The 22,500-nt window shown below is 40.8% G+C and overlaps 1 protein-coding gene across 2 annotated transcripts in view; it reads left to right on the forward strand.

Moving 5' to 3' along the window:
• The window catches only part of LOC123769483 (nephrin), a 362,317-nt gene that overhangs the window by 328,185 nt on the left and 11,632 nt on the right, over nt 1-22,500 (forward strand). The window contains exons 17-18 of one of the 2 annotated variants that reach the window (XM_069317115.1): nt 12,673-12,918; nt 14,619-14,770. In XM_069317115.1, coding sequence (XP_069173216.1) covers nt 12,673-12,918; nt 14,619-14,770 — 398 coding nt within the window. Of the gene's footprint in view, nt 1-12,672; nt 12,919-13,017; nt 13,195-14,618; nt 14,771-22,500 lie in introns of both variants that reach the window. The other variant, XM_069317116.1, reaches the window with a different exon arrangement.

The raw sequence follows: 22,500 nt of genomic DNA on the forward strand, positions 1-22,500 counted from the left end.
TAAATATATCACAATGTTGACTGGTTATACTGCAATGCCGATTGAATATATATGAATCGAATCCATATATTGCAGTGTCAGTTTAATATATATATATATATATATATATATATATATATATATATATATATATATATATATATATATACATATATATATATATATATACATATATATATATATATATATATATAAATATATATATATATATATATATATATATATATATATATATATATATATATATATATATATATATATATATATATATATATATAGTGTGTCAGTGGAAAGAACTGGAATCTCAGGGGCTCACTGGGTACTATTACACACAAATAAGCATGTGTATTAATTTGAAGTAAACATTATTTTAAGGTCAAACTTCTCTTGAATATTGTGATCATTTTAGAGCTGTTAACCATTGCTGGGTGAACGGTGCCAGTAAGGTGCCAGTAGGGTGCCAAGCAAGTTTAAAACAGTAACTTTGCACCTGAGTAATCAATGGGTTGAGCTGTAGCTGTTGGCACCCATTACAGAGGACTGATAAAGATTAAGCCAGCCAATAGGTGGCACGGGCATGAATAGCCCATTACAGAGTGCATATGGTAAAATTAGCCAATAAAGGAGATGATGATTAACTGATGAGGGCTGAAAAATGGTTGTAAAGGGTTGTCATGAAGGCAACCAATAAAAAGATTGACTAGTCGCTTTAACGGCCAATAGGAGCATCAGGTCAGTAAGCCCCTGCAAAAAAAAAAAAAGTCAGTAAGGTAATCCTTCAAGAGTGAAGTCCATATAGCCTTCCAGAGGTTGACAGTCCTTAAGCATTACACCATAGTGTCTAACGAAATCGTAAAGATGCCGCATCGAGAAAAAAATACAAAGGATTTATCAAAATGAATCTTTTTGTTTTCAACATGTCTGATCTTCAAAAGAAATTTGACCTATAATGTTTATAATATGTTAGTAATAGAAATTATATTGACAGAACAGCATTTATTCCTCTGGTGATGGGTGTACATGACACTTGTATATGCTACATATGTATCACATGTGTATTTAATAAATGTGTGTTGCATATGTATATAGCATATGAATATCACATGGGGTATTTTTTAAGGTATAACCAAAGTGTGTAAACACATACACGTGTATACATGCATACTCATATTTATACAGGTTAATATATATATTGATTGGCAATGAATACTTCTTAGCCAATTATATGAATAATGTATATCCTCCATTATTATTGTTTACCTAAATAAATTATTTTAAAAGTTATCTCATACGGGAGGATTTACATTGTTTTCTCACACACACACACACACACACACACACACACACACACACACACACACACACACACACACACACACACACACACACACACACACACAAACACACACAAACACACACATATAAACATACGTGCAGAATAACTACATAATATATATATATATATATATATATATATATATATATATATATATATATATATATGTCGTACCTAGTAGCCAGAACGCACTTCTCAGCCTACTATGCAAGGCCCGATTTGCCTTATAAGCCAAGTTTTCCTGAATTAATATATTTTCTCTAAATTTTTTCTTATGAAATGATAAAGCTACCCATTTCATTATGTATGAGGTCAATTTTTTTTTATTGGAGTTGAAATTAACGTAGATATATGACCGAACCTAACCAACCCTACCTAACCTAACCTAACCTATCTTTATAGGTTAGGTTCGGTTAGGTAGTCGATAAAGTTAGGTTAGGTTAGGTTAGGTAGGTTAGGTTGTCGAAAAACAAATAATTCACGAAAACTTGGCTTATTAGGCAAATCGGGCCTAGCATAGTAGGCTGAGAAGTGCGTTCTGGCTACTAGGTACGACATATATATATATATATATATATATATGTATATATATATATATATGTCGTACCTAGTAGCCAGAATGCACTTATCAGCCTATTATGCAAAGCCAGATTTGCCTAATAAGCCAAGTTTTCCTGAATTAATATATTTTGTCTAATTTTTTTCTTATGAAATGATAAAGCTACCCATTTCATTATGTATGAGGTCAATTTTTTTATTGGAGTTAAAATTAACGTAGATATATGACCGAACCTAACCAACCCTACCTAACCTAACCTAACCTATCTTTATAGGTTAGGTTAGTTTAGGTAGCCGAAAAAGTTAGGTTAGGTTAGGTAGGTTAGGTCGTCGAAAAACAATTAGTTCGTGAAAACTTGGCTTATTAGGCAAATCGGGCCTTGCATAGTAGGCTGAGAAGTGCGTTCTGGCTACTAGGTACGACATATATATATATATATATATATATATATATATATATATATATATATATATATATATATATATATCTATATATATATATATATGAAATGTTTCCAGCATGATGACGGTGATGGGTATTATGGTGGCAATATGCACGCAAGTATCTTGATAATATTCACAACTTTCTAAACTTTCCAACTAAAAGTACTAACATGAAGGGATTTAGACCTTGCACTGGAAATCGAAGTTGTTTATTAATAATTGGAGCTGGGGGTACACTTGCGAATTTGACCCTAATGGGCTATGGTGACATCAATGGCTTTCAGACCCTAATATATACATAAATGATGCTTTTTTTAACATAGAGTTAAGTTGAAGTAGTTGGGAGATAAAAAAAAATAGAGTCGTTACATTTAGTTATAAGTCCGTATCTTAAGGTAACATTTTTTTTCATATACCCAAAGAAATTGGATGGGGTCATCTGGGAGTTAGTTAGTTCTCCATCTCCCCCCCCCCTCCAAGGCTGGGCCCAAGGCCAGGCTGTGGTTGGTGAGAGCTGGGTTTAGCAGTCTCGTTCTAGTCACCTCTGTGTTCCAAAGCATTTTTTATTTTTTATACTTTTTCCCCACCTTTTTGGAATACAGTAATTAATTTAAGGCCTGATAAACCGTCCTATCACTTAATACATTTGTTTTACGGTGATTTTAGAGAGCCATGAGTAAGGAGATTTTTAGAGTGTCGTGAAGACCATGATTTAAGAATGCCAGAGTGAAGTGATTGAAATGCATAATATTAATGAAACCACAAAATAAATAATTTTATACCTAAATAATGAACAAAAGACTGTTGGCTATTGTCGTAATGTTAGGCTAGGCGAGGATAGGATAAATTATATTAAAACTGGATAGGATAGATTAGGTTACGATTGAATTATTATATATTCAGTATATACTTAATGAATAAGTATATACTGAATATATACTAGAATAATAATATACACTAGAATGCAGGCAATGAGTCACAATAACGTGGCTGAAGTATGTTGACCAGACCACACACTAGAAGTTGAAGGGACGACGACGTTTCGGTCCGTCCTGGACCATTCTCAAGTCGATTGAGAATCCACGGATCCACGGATCGACTTGAGAATGGTCCAGGACGGACCGAAACGTCGTCGTCCCTTCAACTTCTAGTGTGTGATCTGGTCAACATATACTAGAATAATACTGAATAATTGAATACCATACGTATTGCTAAGACATGACACTTAGGATAGGCTAAAATGTTAGGATAGTGATAGGACAGGAAAGGTGTTGGATAAGTTAGGAAAGGATATGTTAGGATATGAAAAAGTAAGGGCCTGCAAGACGCACCGGACCTACCAGGCTGTAGTGGATGTACGCGGGCCGCTACAAGCAACAGTGTCGATGCAAGATATCACAAGTCAAGCCTGGCCTCAGGCTGGGAATAAAAAATCTTTCGGAACCCTCTCTACGTAAATTCCAGGCTAGGATAGGTTAGGATATGAAAAAAATAGGTTAGGATAGGTCAAGTTTCAGCTCTACAAGCCGACCACCAGAAGAACACTTCCGTTAAAGTTGTTGTTGTTTAAGGTGCCCTACCCGGAACAGGTAGGGAATTTTCCAGGTAGCACGGGCTATGGTGAGCCCGTAGTTCCCCCGTTAACCTTCATAATCTCCTACGGCAGCATTGGAACACTTTCGTTGCCATTCTCGTTAGTGTGGTTAGTTGCTTCGAGTGTCAAACACACTTTTATATAAAAACAAACGCAACAGTAGATTAATAGTAAACAGACGAATTAAATAACATATATTATCGAGATATAAAGACATATCGCCGGCCTCTCAAACCTCTCCTGGCCACCAAATAATGTAGTTAAGGCAATCAGGGATGACCAGACAGATAAGAATCAGAGACCAGCATACACATCTCTCAAGAAACGTTGTTTTATCTTCTCTGACGCTTGAGACATACTTACCCCTGCAAATATAAACACAAATACAAGCAAATATTGAAATCATACTAGGGATCGAACCTGTGAGTCTGATCTCCTCAGCCACACACTGTATCCCCGCCAAACACACGCACCGAAACTACGTCGTTGCTACAACGTTCGAACAAGTTTTAACACCTCTTAACCAGTTATAAAAACCAATATAGCAGGTTGTAACAACGTTCTAATACATCATAAACACGTTAAGCCAAGATGTAACAACTTTATTACAAGTTGTACCAAGCGGAAAATAGAAACAGTCTCTGATCTCAGCCTCTCACTGTACCAACTGTGTATCAGTGTGTCTCTCGTGCGGTGGAGAGAAGAAAGGTAAAAATCTCGTACAAAATTATAACATATCGTAAAGGACATGTTTTGACAGAAGAAAAAAAATAAAGTGCAAGTAATCCGAACGCTTTCGTCATTCAATACATTTCTCAGGAATAGTTTATTCATTGAAAATGCGCTTAATCATGCAAGAGCTTGGATTATTCTCGTATTATCTTTCTTATGCTTTTTTGACGCATATTCGAATCACTTGGGCATTCATTTATGCAACGCTAACCAGCATAGGCAGCTTGATCCGTCCTCCACGGATAGGGTTGGAGAACTGTTTTATGAAATATAACACAGTGCTTTACCGAGTACTCAACCATAGGGCCTTAGAAGCTCTAGTCGGCACAGTAGATTTTTATAGTTTTAATGAATTTTCACCGTTAATATGTAAATTGTTATTTTTTAATAATATAAAAAAAGGGAAAGGAAAGGAACTATCAGTGGAAAGCGCCAAGCAATTACGACTATATAGCACTGGGAAGGGGTCAGGATTAGGATTTGGGATGGGACTGGTGAGGTAGGGGAAGCAATGGAGCCCAACCACTTGGATTGGAACGGGGATTGGTCGGGGATTGAACGCCGACCTGCATAAAGCGAGACCGCCGCTCTATCGTCCAGCCCAAGTAGTTCGAGGAAATCGTCATTTTAAACCATTTGTTTTGGCCCTTCCCCCATAAAAATAAAAAAATAGTCATCAGTGTTTACATTCTTTTCCATACTTGAGCTACATACTTTCAACCGGGCTGTGGTGGGTATGTGGGCCTGCGGGCCGCTCCAAGCAACAGCCTGGTGGACCAAACTCTCACAAGTCAAGCCTGGCCTCGGGCCGGGCTTGGGGAGTAGAAGAACTCCCAGAACCCCATCAACCAGGTATCAACCAGGTATCAACCAGGTATCATCTCATACGACTTGTGTTCTTACTCGATTATCTTCACCGTGTTCTTCAGTGTAACTACATCAACCACTTTACCGTTGTTGTTATAGATTTAGCTACTCAGAACGAAGTGTCCATGTAGCACGGGCTATGGCGAGCCCGTAAACCCCACTTTACCTGTGAGTAGCACGTATTGGCAAGGACTCAAGTGCCCATATTCACTGCCGTTAGGAATACACAGTCGGGGGTGGCGTGGCCAGACTCGTGTATCTGGGTAGCTGGGATCCTCTTATGGACCGCCAGATCCTTCCATAAAGCATGGGATTCTCTCCTGGGATGCTGCGCGAGAGCTCCAACAAATCCTCGTCGATCCTTCCATGGACGCTGAGATTCCCTCCTGGGCCGATGGAGTCCGCTTTAGCCTCCTTAAGTCTCTTTTTGCCTTCTTCTTCTATCTTGTATCTCTATTTTGGTGTTTTTCCCTATTCTCCCTTTTCACCTCTCAACTTCTTAGTACTTTTTGCCTACTTCTTCTACCTTGTATCTCTATTTTGGTGTTTTCCCTATTCTCCCTTTTCACCTCTCAATTTCTTGGTACGTTTTCATTTATTATTTTTAGTATTGTTCTATTTTGTAATGAACTTCGTTCAGTTTTCATTTTTTCTTCATTCCCCTTTCGTTTGGTTCTATTTCTTCGTTACAACCAAAGCTATAATAGGCGTAGCAGTGTGAAAATATGGAAACCTTTGAATGGGATCGAACTCTGGACTCCCGCAGCAAAATGTGCTATACCGCTTAAACCATGATGAGCTCAAGAGAATCTCCACCAGAAGCCCAAGCAGACATCATTCGGTACTGGAATATGCAAGTGTGTTGTGTAAGCGGGTTCGATCCCTCTTGTATGGCTTCACTCTTCCCTAATGAGTTCTTTTGATTCTACTGTGCAATGTGGCTGTGCAAGTAGTCATTGCAATGGAAACAAGAACGAAAACGTCTCTAAGTCTCAGTGTTCCTTCACAGTAGGTTGGAACCTGTTCCTCTAAATATGTATCCAGCCTCCGATGACTTGTTTAATTTTAATTAATTCACCGTAAGTCTCGAGAGCGAAATTTATGTGCCTTCGATTTCTGGAAAAGAAGGTGTATTGCTGCAGTAAATCGTCGGTAACAATGCTTAAAATAAATTGTATCGTCTCCTGCTCGCTCCGTTTGGGAAGGACTTGCCTGTAGGGTCCTCCTCTGTAGCCTAGGAACCTCAGGCTGCTGGTGGTATAGTTAGCTGAGGCCTTTATGCTCATTGACCAGACCACACACTAGAAGGTGAAGGGACGACGACGTTTCGGTCCGTCCTGGACCATTCTCAAGTCGATTGCTTACACTGATGCTCAAACACGCATTCTCACTCCCCCCCCCTCTCTCTCCCTCCCTCCCTCCCTCCCTCCCTCCCTCCCTCCCTCCCTCCCTCCCTCCCTCCCTCCCTCCCTCCCTCCCTCCCCCTCTCTCTCTCTCTCTCTCTCTCTCTCTCTCTCTGTCTCTCTCTCTCTCTCTCTCTCTCTCTCTCTCTCTCTCTCTCTCTCTCTCTCTCTCTCTCTCTCTCTCTCTCCATAACATTGAATTAAAGATTAGCCTCAGAAGTAAGTAATTTAAAACAGGTTCTTGAAATGCGTCTTCGATGAATCCACCATCAGCGTACATCAGAGGGCTCTGGAACATCGCTCACGTCCGCTCCGTTCTCACAGCCTCCACCACACATTTCCTCTTGAAAAATCGATCGTTCGCCCATAAAGTTATATTGAAACGCGGGCCCCCAAATCTCCTTGTACCAGCAAAATGCCTTTGTAATTTGAGAAATTATCAGGATATATGGCGACTACGTTACACCATTTAAGGGCAATAAATTGTAAGCAGTATTTGAATTTATTGAGAGAAATCACCTTGCCTCTTTGGCTGACGTTACTAAGAATGCGTCTCTCGGCCTTCAGGTGTAGCTGGGCAAGGAACTTTAAGTCTCTCACCCAGAGACTTAAGAGAGGCGAGAGAATCTTGCTATGGAGGAGCAAGTGCTTGTCTTAAGTGACCGAGGAGTCATGTGGTCGAGGAGGAGGAGGAGGAGCCATTACTCGGCCCAAATATGTAGCGATCGAGTTAAGGGACTAAAATTGTCTTTCTTTTGCGCGTTTGAATTCAGCGTTCCTTAACTCGGAAAATGTATTTATCTGAAAGGCAACTTGTTCGTGGTAGTAGATTGCGCTCTCTGGCGTTGCCAGTGATCTCGTTACAGCATCAGATCAATCTTTAATCTGGCAACTGTTTCCTTTACGTTGTTTCACTTATTTTTCTGAAGAGAAAAGGTCCTCATATTGGCTAAGGATTACAAGAATTACAAGGTCAGGAGGAGAGTCCATTGAGAAGAACATAGCCAGATGGAATCAAAACAAAATATGCAGCACACCAGGGGCCAGATTTACGAAAGCACTTACGCAAGAACTTACGAACGTGTACATCTTTCCTCAATCTTTGACGGCTTTGGTTACATTTATTAATCCGTTTACAAACATGAAAACTTCCCATTCAACTGTTGTTATTGTTATAAACAGCCTCCTGGTGTTTCTGAGCTCATTAACTGTTTAATAATTGGAAAAAAAGCCGCCAAAGATTGACAAAAGATGTACAGGTTCGTAAGTGTTTGCGTAAGGGCTTTCGTGAATCTGGCCCCAGAATATGTGGCAGATAATACCAATACCAACATGAATATTGCTTCAGTAGGAGAAAATACCACAAACAGGTTTCAGTAAAGTCTTCCAGTTAGCAACGAAAAACATGTTTTTTCTTTCAAAAGGGACAAATTCCAGCTACAGAGATGTTTAAAAAAACGAGGGACTTTTATACTAGCTACAGGATAGAATCGAATTTCTTCATAAAACGGAAATAACATACACAGGATCTAGGAATATTGATGTCGAACGAGCTGACGTCTAGTGATCATAACAGCGCCACGGCTGCCTCTGACAGGATAAATTTTAGGATCTCACAACCAAGCCTGGCCTCCGGCCGGGCTTGGGGAGTAGAAGAACTCCCAGAACCCCATCAAGCAAGTATCAAGCAGGATTATGAGAACCTTAAATCCAAAAATACTGTCACATTGCTCCCCCATCAAATCAGTTTCATTTCCTGCCTTGAATACTGCTCAGTACTCACTCCCCCCTCCCCCCCCTCCATCACAACAGGAGAGAGAGAGACCTTTTTAGGTAACCCATATTCATGGAATATACATAATATATACACATATAGTGACAGATATGGTAGAATAGGCACAATAAACCCTGTGAAGAGTAGGAGACCTTATAGGTTCAATCCGAGAACATGCGCAGTTTGACCTTGTCAAGGGCGCAGTAAGGTCCTTGTCACTGGTACAGTTCGACCTTGTCACTGGCGCAGTTGGACCTTGTCACTGGCGCAGTAAGGTCCTTGTCACTGGCGCAGTTAGGTCCTTGTCACTGGCGCAGTTCGACCTTGTCACTAACGCAGTAAGGTCCTTGTCACTGGCGCAGTTAGGTCCTTGTCACTGGCGCAGTTCGACCTTATCATTAGCGCAGTAAGGTCCTTACGAACATTTCCACGAGGAAACCTCACTCACGCTGGAGGCTTCCAGCTCCTGTCAATACCCGTCAATCTGAGATATATTCTATCTGGAAAACATTGAATTATTGTGTCACTTAACAAGAGCTATCGGTTGGTAATCCCAGCACAGAGGCAGGTGAACGCCAGACAGGTGAACGCCAGACAGGTGAACGCCAGACAGGTGAACGCCAGACAGGTGAACGCCAGACAGGTGAACGCCAGACAGGTGAACGCCAGGCAGAAGATCGCCAGGCAGGTGAACGCGAGGCAGGGTATCGCCAATTAGTTATATACTGAACCGGTATATCGATAAATAATCCCCATCCTTACTACTTTTGTGTAATAATCTGGTATTTGGTTCTAAATGGAAAAAATATATATTAATATATCACAATAATTAATTCAGCCTAACAGTGGGATCAAGTCGTTTTAATTTGAATCTAATACGCTTGTAATTCCCACTACATGTTTAGTTCTACATTTGAAATACAGTAGAGCTGCATTTTGTATTAATAGGTGATATAATAGAATTGTCATCACGATTTACATTGGTATTAATAATGTCAGCAATTGCATTAAGGTATATATATATATATATATATATATATATATATATATATATATATATATATATATATATATGCAATTGACGATCACAAAACACTGATCATTTTATGCGGAAAATCCACAGAGAAATATGAAATGAGGTGAACGTTTCGGCTTTGTTAAAGCCAAAGGCTTTAACAAAGCCGAAACGTTCACCTCATTTCATATTTCTCTGTGGATTTTCCGCATATATATATATATATATATATGTGTGTGTGTGTGTGTATATCACGAAAATAAACACATGATTAAGAATGTGACAATGTCAGACCAATGAAAGGAAATTTCCTGTTTCATTTTCCTCCGTGGTCTGACATTGTCATATATATATATATATATATATATATATATATATATATATATATATATATATATATATATATATATATATATATATACGTAGATATAAAGCAGATCATAACTTTTAATTCAAGATGATGTGATTCTTAAGTCTTGAATCATTAAGACTTACAGGATAAGTCTTGAATCCTCAAGACTTATCCCGAAAGAGAAGTCTTGATGAATCCATTTGTGTTATTACTCTGAGCAGGTAAGGTAAGAGAGCAGTAGCTTTAAGGACTCCATATTTCGAGATGATGTATCGTGAGATTAATCTCGGAGGCTGGCGGAGGAAAAGCATCCCCCAAGGGATGTACTCCTGAGAGCTTCCTCTTGGGCTCAGCCACACTCAAGTGTCTGGAGTGGCACAGAAATGAAAGCTGACAATCTTGTTTCTTGGGGAAATACTCGAGCATTTTCTCAAGAATATTCAGTCAGCATGTATTCCTTGACGGGTCGGATCCTTCCTGTTGGGTGTGGCGGGGTTGTTGGTGGAGGATGAGGAGTGGATTGAGAAAAGATGGGGGGAAGGAATGGATAGAGAGAGTGCATGGGTCTACAGGTTGATTGAGAATGGGTAAGAAGGGGGAAATATATATATATATATATATATATATATATATATATATATATATATATATATATATATATATATATATATATATATATATATATATATATATATATACCCTCACCAACCCACTCCCACATTCTTCTCACACTCTTTCAACAAATGCTTCCATCTCACCTACCCGTTCACTCTCTCCCAATCCTCATTCTAATCTTGTTCTCCCCCCCACTCCATTCCCACCCATTCACGCTCAATCCATTCCAATCCACTCCTCGACCCACCCACCCATCCACTCCCCCCAATATCCACTCCAAGAGTCCGTATCTTGGTCCGAAATACAACTTCCTTCATCAACGCTTAAGTCCCTGAAAATACCGCTCATAAACACTAACTAAACATGGGTCTTAGATGAAAAAATGTGCGAGAAACTCCCCAAGTGGGCGGCCCATGGAGATGTGGGCGGTGGTGGGTGGGAGGAGGAGCGGGGCGGAGGGCGGTGAAGATTACAAAGCTGATTTAATTTTGGGCTGAAGGGAGAGAGATGGGAGGGCGCGCGGGGCGGGCTGAAATCAGTTGGTGTTTTGGGTCATGACTCGAAACGCAGAGCAGCCTTGAATTACCTGTTTTCGTGTGTGTGTGAGTGCGCGTGTTCGTATCCCCAGCTAGATGTACTCACACCACAAAAGTCGAGTCAGTCATGATTCTGGAGTCCCGCATACCGAGTGAGACAAGGGGGAGGCATATCTCCCTAACTTGGTTGCAAACTCCGGTGCAAGTTTGGTGTTTACGAAGACCGGAGGTGATACAGTTATTCTCCGGAAACTGGTTGAGTTATTCTCCGGAAACTGGTTGAGTTATTCTCCGGAAACTGGTTGAGTTATTCTCCGGAAACTGGTTGAGAAGGAGGAGGAGCATCTGGATGATACACTGTTCAAAACTGGACACTATATAACAGGTGTTAAGCCGTTACGTTACCCGTTTGTTCAAGCTACTCGTGTGTTCGAAATTATTGGAACACTCTCGTCTCTAACCTCCTTATTAAAAAACACTCGTCTCTTGCTTCATTGTTAGAACACATGTTTCAAACCTCATTATTAGACAAGATTCAACTGAACTCTGATTTATAAGAACAATCGTCTTAAACCTCAAAACTTTAATACTTATCTCAAACTTGCGAATTAAGACATCTCATACCATTTATAAACCGATTTTACCGAGCAAGGTGAACATCACGTGACGTAATGTTTACACAAAAACCATCTTCCGGTTAAACATCTCGGTGTTTGATGTTTTAACAGTCGCCCTGATGTTTATGGGACAGTATAATATTAGTGAATATTGATGATATTTAAAGAGGAAAATGTCGACTTTGAGTAAGGCACTCACGCCCAAACACACACACAGTTGATTGACGGTTGAGAGGGGGATGAGCCGAAGCTCAGTCCCCACAACCCCCAATTAGGTGAGTACACACACACTCCAAGAAAAATTAGTCTTGAGTCAGTACATTAGATAATTGACGTTCAGGGAGGCGGGGCCCAAGAGCTAACTACTCTGTCCTGCATAGGGATAAATATTATATATATATATATATATATATATATATATATATATATATATATATATATATATATATATATATATATATATATAATATTTATCCCTATGCAGGACAAATATATATACATATATCGTTCAGATTAAAAAATATTAATATTAGTTCAGATTAAAAAATGAATAACGAATAATTGTATACGTAAAGAAAACATTACAATATCCGACAATTAAATATAAAATAACATTTCCTAATCGACATCTTCGAAATGTAGAACACACAAATAACAATTTGTTTTAATTAGCAATAAAATAACAACAGAAACGAAAGCACGACAAGAGTATTGATGGCAGAGGGAAAGGAAGGGAAGGGAAGGGAAAGGAATGGAAGCCCAACACTGTGCAAGGTCTATATGCATGCCCCTTGTGTGACACCTTCTCTCTCTCTCCCTGTTCCACCAGGCGAGGTCCCTCCCACGCCTTTTCCCAACCCTAGTGTGGGTAAGGAGGCCTCCAAGCTCCCTGGCCTTTGGGTCGTCATCATAGTTCTCGTTGCCACTGCATTGCTTGCTCTCAACGTCTCTGCCATAGTCTGCATTGTCCGACGTCGGCGCAACAAGAGAGCGTCCCCGCCGACCAAGAAGACGCCTCCGCCTTCCATATCGGCGTCTGCCATGCCCAAGTCTTTGCCGCTCACGCCCACACAGGGTAAGTTATGCCCCCCGCCCTCCCAACCATCTCTTCCATGCCCCCCAGCCACCGTCTTCTACTACAGGGCATTTTTGTTTTTCTTTTATTCTTTTCCAGGCCAAGTTCTTCTAGGTGACCACGAGTTGCTGTTGAACCAAGTGCTTGGTGGACGCGGTGACCTGCCCAAGCTGATCATCATAGTGGTGGCCATTGTAGGCGCCATGATTGTCATCCTCAACATTGCTCTTGTAATATGCCTTATACGCAGAAAGAGAGGCAAGATTCGGGAAGACGGTAGGATCCCTCCAGCATACACACATGGCCTTCCCTTCCTCCTCCTCCTCCTTCTTCTCTTTCTTTATTGAGCCATGACCCTTTGTCACCCACCTTTCTTCAGACACATGTGCAGTGATCTTCAGCACATGTCAGTCCTATTAACTCTCATTCAGGTACCTAAAATGACCCCTAATCGTGCGCTTCCTGCTGCCTCCAACGAGGTAACCTCCGAAACAGTAATTGCTTGCCCGGGCACTCAATATATCTTTAGTCCTCGGCTTCTTCATCTCGACGTCAGGGGCCAAGCTCTTGCGAGGGATACAAGGATGTTGATTACATTGCTGCACCACATCCTGCATAAAGTCTTGTTGCATGCAGACGTTCTCAACAACACTAACCGTCGATGATATAGTGCACAGAGCTCAGTAGAGCTTCACAACACCCACACTTCACGTCACCTCTCACTCAACACTTGTCATTAAAAGAAGAGGACACACCTGTCATTAAAGAAAACAACATACTAAAGGTCTTTGTTCCTTTACTCATCCTTAGTGTTTTCCTTCCACATTAAAGCCTGTGTATGTAGCTTATTTCTCATACTGTTGAACGTGTTTAGGACCCCAATTACTGCTCATCTTTAAAGTAAATGAATTATATTGAAACGAGATTTCTCAATTTCGGAACAATTGCGTATGTCTATATAAATTATTTTACTATATTGTGAAACATGGCAAGAGACCTTTAGGTACATGAGTCTCAGAATAAAGTTACACTATAGTACACTATAGTCTGGTTGGCTTGAGGCCTACCGAGCTCTGTGAAAGCATACCGAGCTCTATTATGGCTTAAAGAGCTCTACTAATGCCTGCCGAGCTCTATTAAGGCCTACTGAGTTCCATTAAGGCCTACCATGCTCTGGAGGATTACTAAGTCCATCACAACAGCTTTCTGGTAACCAGGAAATGTTGGGTTGGTCTTAAGGCCTATCAAGCTCTGAAGGGTTAATAAGGCCACACAACAGTTACCGACCAACCCAGCAAGTCTACTTTAGTCCTGAACATAGTCCAGATCTGAAGTAAACTCTTGAGTATACACCGGAAAGTTGGGTACACCGAGTGAAAAATTGGGTACACCGAGTGAAAAATTGGGTACACCCTCTGGGTGTGTATATCCTTCCTCTGTTTCTCGTTCTTGTGTGACTTAATAAAATCTTTTAGTTCATTCTGATTTCACAATTTGTTATTCATAATTTTTCTGCAGTTTATTTTTATTCTTTTTAAGCGTTTTAACATCCTGTTATAAAGCGCTATACATATTATTTTGATTATATATATTTTACATTCATTTTAATATCAATTTCCGATCTACTGTCTTATTGAGTTTGCTAAGATGTCACGACAATATGAATTAACGACAGTTTGTCTTCTCTGTCGTGTTTACAGAAGGAAGCGACCAGGCAAGCAGCAAGAGCACGACCAACACTATGTATGCCCCATCGTCTTACAACGACACCGTGGTGGGGGAGACTCTCTCTTCCATCTCGGAGAAGAGCCGGGAATCTTACGCCCAGGAAGACTCCGTAGTCGACTACGAGGCAAGTACACACACACGCTTCTTCTTGGGTAGTTTTCTTGAAGGTATTTTGTGTTTATCTTATATAGATATTTCTCGTTTGTGTTCTTTGTGTTGTGGTTCCCACTGCTCGGTTGCGTCAGACACGTGATTTACCTGAATTTACCCGAGGGTCATTATCTCCAGTGGTCTCGACGGGGTCAGGAAGCCAGCTGCTTGTAACTTTGAGGTCTCTTTTGTTTTTAAAATCTAATTTACGGGTTCGAGTCAGTATTCTTGTGCCTAGTTTTTCGGACGTGTTTAGTACAGGTTTTGATTTGGGTTTCAAACGCGTTTTGGCGACTACTTTCGTACCTATTAAGAGGACATGAGAGGCGGAGAGGCTGTGTTCTGGTACGTGATGGTCCGTGCCCTGAGTACCACTCAGGACACGGACGTGAGTGACCTGAGTGTCAAGCTGAACTGAGTGCCAAATCCTTATACAGTTGGCAGGAGGAGGCTGGAGACGGCATGGTGATTTATCCCGAGGCTTCTCTGCCAATGCTGACGCTCTCCATTTTTCACTATCCCGGAAGGATTCATTCCCCCCCGTCCCACTCCATCCCACCCCGTCCCACCCCACCCTCACTCACACCCATCTCTTTTCCTTCTTCCATTCTGCATCCCATCCCATTTACTGATACCGTCACCAATCCACTTCCACCGTCACAAGTCAACTGTCACCAAATCACTGCCACCAATCCAATGACATCGTCACCAATCCCATTCAATCTCAATTATATGTTGCCAATTCCATTATTGTCATCAATGTTTGGCCCCAATTACCCCATTACCATCCCAAATTGTTAATAGGCCTTGTTCATCTCGTCTAAAAATTCCTTTATGCCTGATAACCTTTTTCCCATTTTGTGTTCCCCAATTTCCTTCACTGTCCTATATGTATGTTATATATATATATATATATATATATATATATATATATATATATATATATATATATATATATATATATATATATATATATATATATATAATCGTGTGTGTGTGTGTGTAACTACGGTCAATGGCCCCTTGTCTAGTGCCTTTGAAAAAGATGAAAACCCCCTTAGAAAACACCACCATTAAGACAAGATAGAAGTGTCAGGTAATAGTCCTATTATGAAAATTTAAGGGGCATTAACTCGGCACACACACACACACACACACACACACACACACACACACACACACACACACACACACACACACACACACACACACACACACACACACAAACACACACATACACACACATACACACACACACAGCACAGAACAGGTTTTGAATGTGAACAAATCCACAAGGGCCGCGATGAGGGCTCAAACCTATGTCCGGGATGATCCCACACGCGCCTTAGTCAATTGCGCCACAACATGGTCAAAAGAATTGCAACCGGGAGTGCTGCTGTCCTCAAACGGATTCCCCCCCCCCCCCCATGTAGCTTTGTTCATTTGATGTATCACGTTATTGTGATTTCTGTATGCATAGGTTTTGAGTGTGTGTGTAATTACCTAAGTGTAATTACCTAAGTGTAGTTACAGAATGAGAGGTGTCGTGGTGTCCCGTCTACCCAGCACTCTTTGTCATGTAACACTTTGCCTTTGCCCCATATAACGTGTGTGTGTGCGTGCGTACTCTTGTAGATATACTAAAGCATATCTACATAAAAAATAATAAAAAAAAAAATTCAAATCAGATTGAAAATCCTGGCAGATCCGACCACCAATATCAGCATTTTGAGCGGCCAGCATAAGCATCATCCGTACGGATGTTATTTCTTATCGTCAGATGTCCTCAACATGCGGAGCCGTATAGTGAATTAAACTCAAGAAAATATTTTACGAGCGCATAACTCCGGGGCGTGGTTTGGGAGAGCCTTTGCCAACAGGGGCAAGAGGAGCCGTAAGGAGAGTAGGGGTAGAAAAAAGGGGGATGAGGTGGTACCCAACATTAGGGGTGCAAGTGAACTAAACACCTATTAGGGTTCCTTAGTTACACTAGGGGAAGAGGATAGCTCATTTCACCTGAGGTTTCTGTACTCAGTGCTAAGAAACTAGGTAACACACTATTCCCAGGGTTTCCAATGAGATACACACTAGGGGGAGAGCACCCTTTATTGGGGAAGGGAAGGGAAGGGGGGGTTGGTCTGCATACAGTACTGAAATATTAGGGGAAAGAGGTGGGCCTTCACCCTTCACCATGGTTTCCAACATACAGTACTGAGATACTCACCAGGGGGAGAACTCCCTTCAATCGGGATTTCTGTACAAAGTACTAAAATACTAGGGGTGGAGTGCTGTTGGGGTGATATCTTGGTCAGGTCATTGACTTCTTAGCAGTCTTCCTTGTAGACACGTATTATTTAATATTACAGAAGAGAGTGAGATCAATGATTCTAACTTCGAATCTTCCTTATATATCTCATTTTTGTTCTTCACTTGAGAAGGAAGTTGAAAAACGTTTTTGTTCCAAAGTTAATTTGACAGTTTTATATAGCCAGATGATAAGAGATGCGTTTCACTGATTCTGTCAACATTCACGAAGGTAGAGTAGTAGTTGATTTTGTTGTCAATATTCCCTATGGCCAGCTCCGGAGACAGACAGACAGACAGACAGACAGACAAACAGACAGCCAGCCAGCCAGACAGACAGACAGACAGACAGCCAGACAGACAGACAGACAAACAGACAGCCAGCCAGACAGACAGTAACCAAAACGTTTTACTGGAACCAGATTTTTTTTTTTTTTACAGAATGTTACATAGAGCCAAACCACGATAGCTTTATGCAGGCGTAAATAAAAATATATTCAATCATTATTTACATGACAAAGTCTTTGAATCAAACCCACGAAACTGAGAAGCTGCATCAGAAAGCCATTTCCTGGGTCGTTAAGATCTTTGCGCACCTCTGCTCAACTGGAGTTACAGCCTCCTGATGCAATTTCCTGCAAGGAGAAAAACGCAAGATAAAATGATAGTTGGGTGTAAAATGTTAAACGCTGGCTCCTGTGTACCCGGGTTCGTAGCCCCGCCATTATTAATAGGACCGCAGGAGTTGTGTTGCTGGGAGCGTGGATAGCTCAGCTCACAGGCCTGGCTGGGGATGCTGGGAGCGTGGATAGCTCAGCTCACAGGCCTGGCTGGGGGATGCTGGGAGCGTGGATAGCTGAGCTCACAGGCCTGGCTGGGGATGCTGAGCTCACGGGCCTTGCTGGGGACGCTGGGAGCGTGGATAGCTGAGCTCACAGGCCTGGCTGGGGACGCTGGGAGCGTGGATAGCTGAGCTCACAGGCCTGGCTGGGGATGCTGGGAGCGTGGATAGCTGAGCTCACAGGCCTGGCTGGGGACGCTGGGAGCGTGGGATGCAGAACTCATAGGAGTGATTGGGCTCATTGTTACTATCATTTATATTGTCGAATGTCTCCCTTCTTTATCCATTTATTGGTTTTCCTTGCTAGGCCGTGTTCCTTTCTCACTGTGCTCCATTTCTTCTCCTCCTCCTCCTCGGCACTTTGTCCCTTCATTCCCCTCTCTGTTACTCCTCTGTCCCATCTTTCTCGTACATCGTTGAGCACTTTGCCCTCATCTCCATCTCTCGCTCTTGAAGGGGCGGTTTTCTCGTTCCCTCTCTCCTCTCCTGGTTCCTTTCCACCTGATTCTATCCCTTATATGCTCCCTGCGCCCCTCCTATTCCACTGAAGATCCTTTTCCTGTATAATCTCGTATCTTCCACCACTATCGCTCCTATTTGTTTCTCTCTTTCTCCTCCTCCTCCTCCTCCTTGGTTACCACCCCTCATCCTTTTCCTCTTCCTTGGCCACCTCTCTTCCTCATTCTCGGCCATCGCTTTCTTCTCCCACGTGGCTTCCTCTCCCTTTTTTTCCCTCCTTCGTAGCCACGTCTACTCTTCTTCCTCCTCCTCCTTGGCCACTTCCTCGCTTCCTTCTTCTCCTTCTTCTCCTCCTCCTCCGTGGCCACCTCCTCTTCTCACCCTCCATCAAGACTAAAGCTTTCCTCTCTTCCTGCTGGTTCGCCCCTTATTTTCCCACATCCTCTTCCTCCTCTTGGTCGTCACTACATTCACTTCCCTTCCATTCCTTCCCTTTCCTTCCCCTTCCCTTAATCGCCTCTTCCCTCCCCTCCAATCCCATCCCCCTCCCCTAACCCCTACCCTTCCATGATCAGCCATTGAGTGCTAAGGTACCTTCGTCAGTATTTTTTTATTACTACTCATAGTGCTGGTTGTGCCGTGCTGTGTGGATGCTGAGTGCTGGTGGGGGGCTGCTGTGGGAGTCTCTTGTCAGTCTTGTGTGGGAGTCTCTTGTCAGTCTTGTGTGGGAGTCTCTTGTCAGTCTTGTGTGGGAGTCTCTTGTCAGTCTTGTGTGGGAGTCTCTTGTCAGTCTTGTGTGGGAGTCTCTTGTCAGTCTTGTGTGGGAGTCTCTTGTCAGTCTTGTGTGGGAGTCTCTTGTCAGTCTTGTGTGGGAGTCTCTTGTCAGTCTTGTGTGGGAGTCTCTTGTCAGGCTTGTGTATATGTGTGGGAGTCTTTTGTCAGTCTTGTGTTCGGAGTCTCTTGTGTTCAGGGGGATCTCTGTTCGGATCTATATCATGGAAGTGCCGTTAGGTCTCCTGTTACGCGATGTTATGGGACTAAATAGCCCTGAGTTACGCTTGTCTGGCGTGCGTGCGTTCGTTGGTGCGTACATTCATACGTAAGTATATATTCTTCTATGTGTACATTCATATGTGCATACATTCTTATGTGTGTACATTCATGCGTGTACACAATCTTATGAACGTACACCGGCATTTTATTTCATATATATAAATCTGTATATTTTGTTTTGTTTTTTGCTCTCGAAACTTTGTTTATATGTATATATTGTTTTCTTAATAAATATAAATAAATGACTATATATATATATATATATATATATATATATATATATATATATATATATATATATATATATATATATATATATATGTCGTACCTAGTAGCCAGAATGCACTTCTCGGCCTACTTTGGAAGGCCCGATTTTCCTAATAAGCCAAGTTTTCCTGAATTAATATATTTTCTCAAATTTTTTTCTTATGAAATGATAAAGCTACCCATTTCATTATGTATGAGGTCAATTTTTTTTTATTGGAGTTAAAATTAACGTAGATATATGACCGAACCTAATCAACCCTACCTAACCTAACCTAACCTATATTTATATGTTAGGTTAGGTTAGGTAACCGAAAAAGTTAGGTTAGGTGAGGTTAGGTAGGTTAGGTAGTCGAAAAAACATTAATTCATGAAAACTTGGCTTATTAGGCAAATCAGGCCTTGCAAAGTAGGCTGAGAGGGGCGTTCTGGCTACTAGGTACGACATATATATATATATATATATATATATATATGTATGTATATATAAATATATATGTATATATGTATATATGTATATATATATGTATATATACATATATATATATATATGTATATATATATATATATATATATATATATATATATATATATATATATATATATATATATATATATATATGTCGTACCTAGTAGCCAGAACTCACTTTTTGGCCTACTATTTAAGGCCCGATTTGCCTAATAAGCCAAGTTTTCCTGAATTAATATATTTTTTGTAATTTTTTCCTTATGAAATGATAAAGCTACCCATTTCATTATGTATGAGGTCAATTTTTTTTTATTGGAGTTAAAATTAACGTAGATATATGACCGAACCTAACCAACCCTACCTAACCTAACCTAACCTATCTTTATAGGTTAGGTTAGGTTAGGTAGCCAAAAAAGCTAGGTTAGGTTAGGTTAGGTAGGTTAGGTTGTCGAAAAAACATTAATTCATGAAAACTTGGCTTATTAGGCAAATCGGGCCTTGCATAGTAGGCTGAGAAGTGCGTTCTGGCTACTAGGTACGACATATATATATATATACATTTTCAGTTGTAAAAGCACCTGTGAGGAGGTTTTCTAACAATGATAAATGACTTTTGTGTCGTTGGAGAACCTCTGACCGTCTTCTCCTCCTCCTGCAGAATACGTGGCCATACAGAGCCCCAGAGGGTCACTTACCTCCGTGTCATGTACACTCAGGTCACTTTGTCCCTGGTCATGGCTTTCTCTGCCACCAGTACAACCTTCTCTATGGCTGTGTAAGTGTGTGCTGATGACCCTCTGGCTCCCTTCTCTCTCTCTCTCTCTCTCTCTCTCTCTCTCTCTCTCTCTCTCTCTCTCTCTCTCTCTCTCTCTCTCTCTCTCTCTCTCTCTCTCTCTCTCTACCCTAGTCCGGCTTCATTCATTCTTCCTTCGCGAGGGGTGGTGGGTGTTGGGGGTTAAGGGGAGTATATAGGTGATTTAGGAGAGAGGCAAGAGTGAAAGATGTTCATTTGTGATTTTGAATCGCAGAAAACTCACAGTGAGATTTAAAGTATACTCGAGTACCTTTCAAAACAAAGATATATATTGTGTTTTCCTATAGTTATTCGGCACTGGTTGATATAGCTAAAGAAGAGGCAAGAGAGAGAGAGAGATCTCTCTCTCGTTATCTCTACAATTGAGACGGAGATAAGAATTATCGAAGGTTATGCTCCAAATTTACACAATATAATAAAACTTATTGATATGAGAGACAATATAGAAAGTGCTGAACACAGCTAGTAAGGTTTAGCTGATGCTATGAACACAGAGAACACTGCTAAAATTACCTAGTGAGGTGTAGGTGATGCTATGAACACAGAGAACATTTCCAACATTACAGGATCTCGACTCTAATTTTTAGAACAAATATATGATCAAGATTTCAACCTGTATTCCAAAACTATAAGAGAAAAGTTTAAAGTTCTAGGAGTAAGTGCTTGGATACTTGCTTAGTGGTGGATAGGCGGGCCTGCGGGGGTGCAGGTAGTAACAGACTCGGTGATCAAACTTTCATCAGTGAAGCCAGACTGCGAGAATAAAATATAAATATGTAACTCGATACAGACAATAGGTAAATTAAAAACATAAAATGAATATCACTTTTTAAGTTAATCGATCTATGAACATGTTTCTAAATTTTAGTGACAATTGTTTGTGATTCCTAAAGACAAATATATGATCAAGAATTTTTAGGTCATGTTTGTAAAACAGGGTTACGATACCATTCACCTGGCTTCTAGGAGACTCGAACTGTGAACTCCACGTGTGTGAGGTAGAAACTCTATCCACTCAGTTATGAGTAGTCTTAATAATTCCATTCAGGTGAATAAAATGTTTATTTCAACAGAAGTGTGGTTGACAGTTTAAGGTTACGATGTTGAAGATACAGCTGTATTCGTAGAGATGTATGAGGTTATACAATTGAGCTAAAGCAAGCCGTAGGTAACCAAGAAAGGTAATTTTGAGGAGAAAACATTAAGCCAGTTTAACTACTTAACACGTGAGGATGTAGTGAAGGAACAGTGCCCAACCACTTCGATCATTGGGGGATCAAACGCCTATCTGCAAGAAGCCAACATAACTATATAGTACTTGGAAAGAATATGAGGATATGAAAACAAGGAACTGGGACATGAGAACGAGAATATGAGGACACAGAGATGGAATATGAGGACAAAGAGATGGAATATAAGGACAAAGAGATGGAATATGAGGACAAAGAGATGGAATATGAGGACACAGAGATGGAATATGAGGACAACGAGATGAAATAT

Source organism: Procambarus clarkii, chromosome 86 (assembly GCF_040958095.1).
Source record: "Procambarus clarkii isolate CNS0578487 chromosome 86, FALCON_Pclarkii_2.0, whole genome shotgun sequence".
Lineage (NCBI taxonomy): Eukaryota > Metazoa > Arthropoda > Malacostraca > Decapoda > Cambaridae > Procambarus > Procambarus clarkii.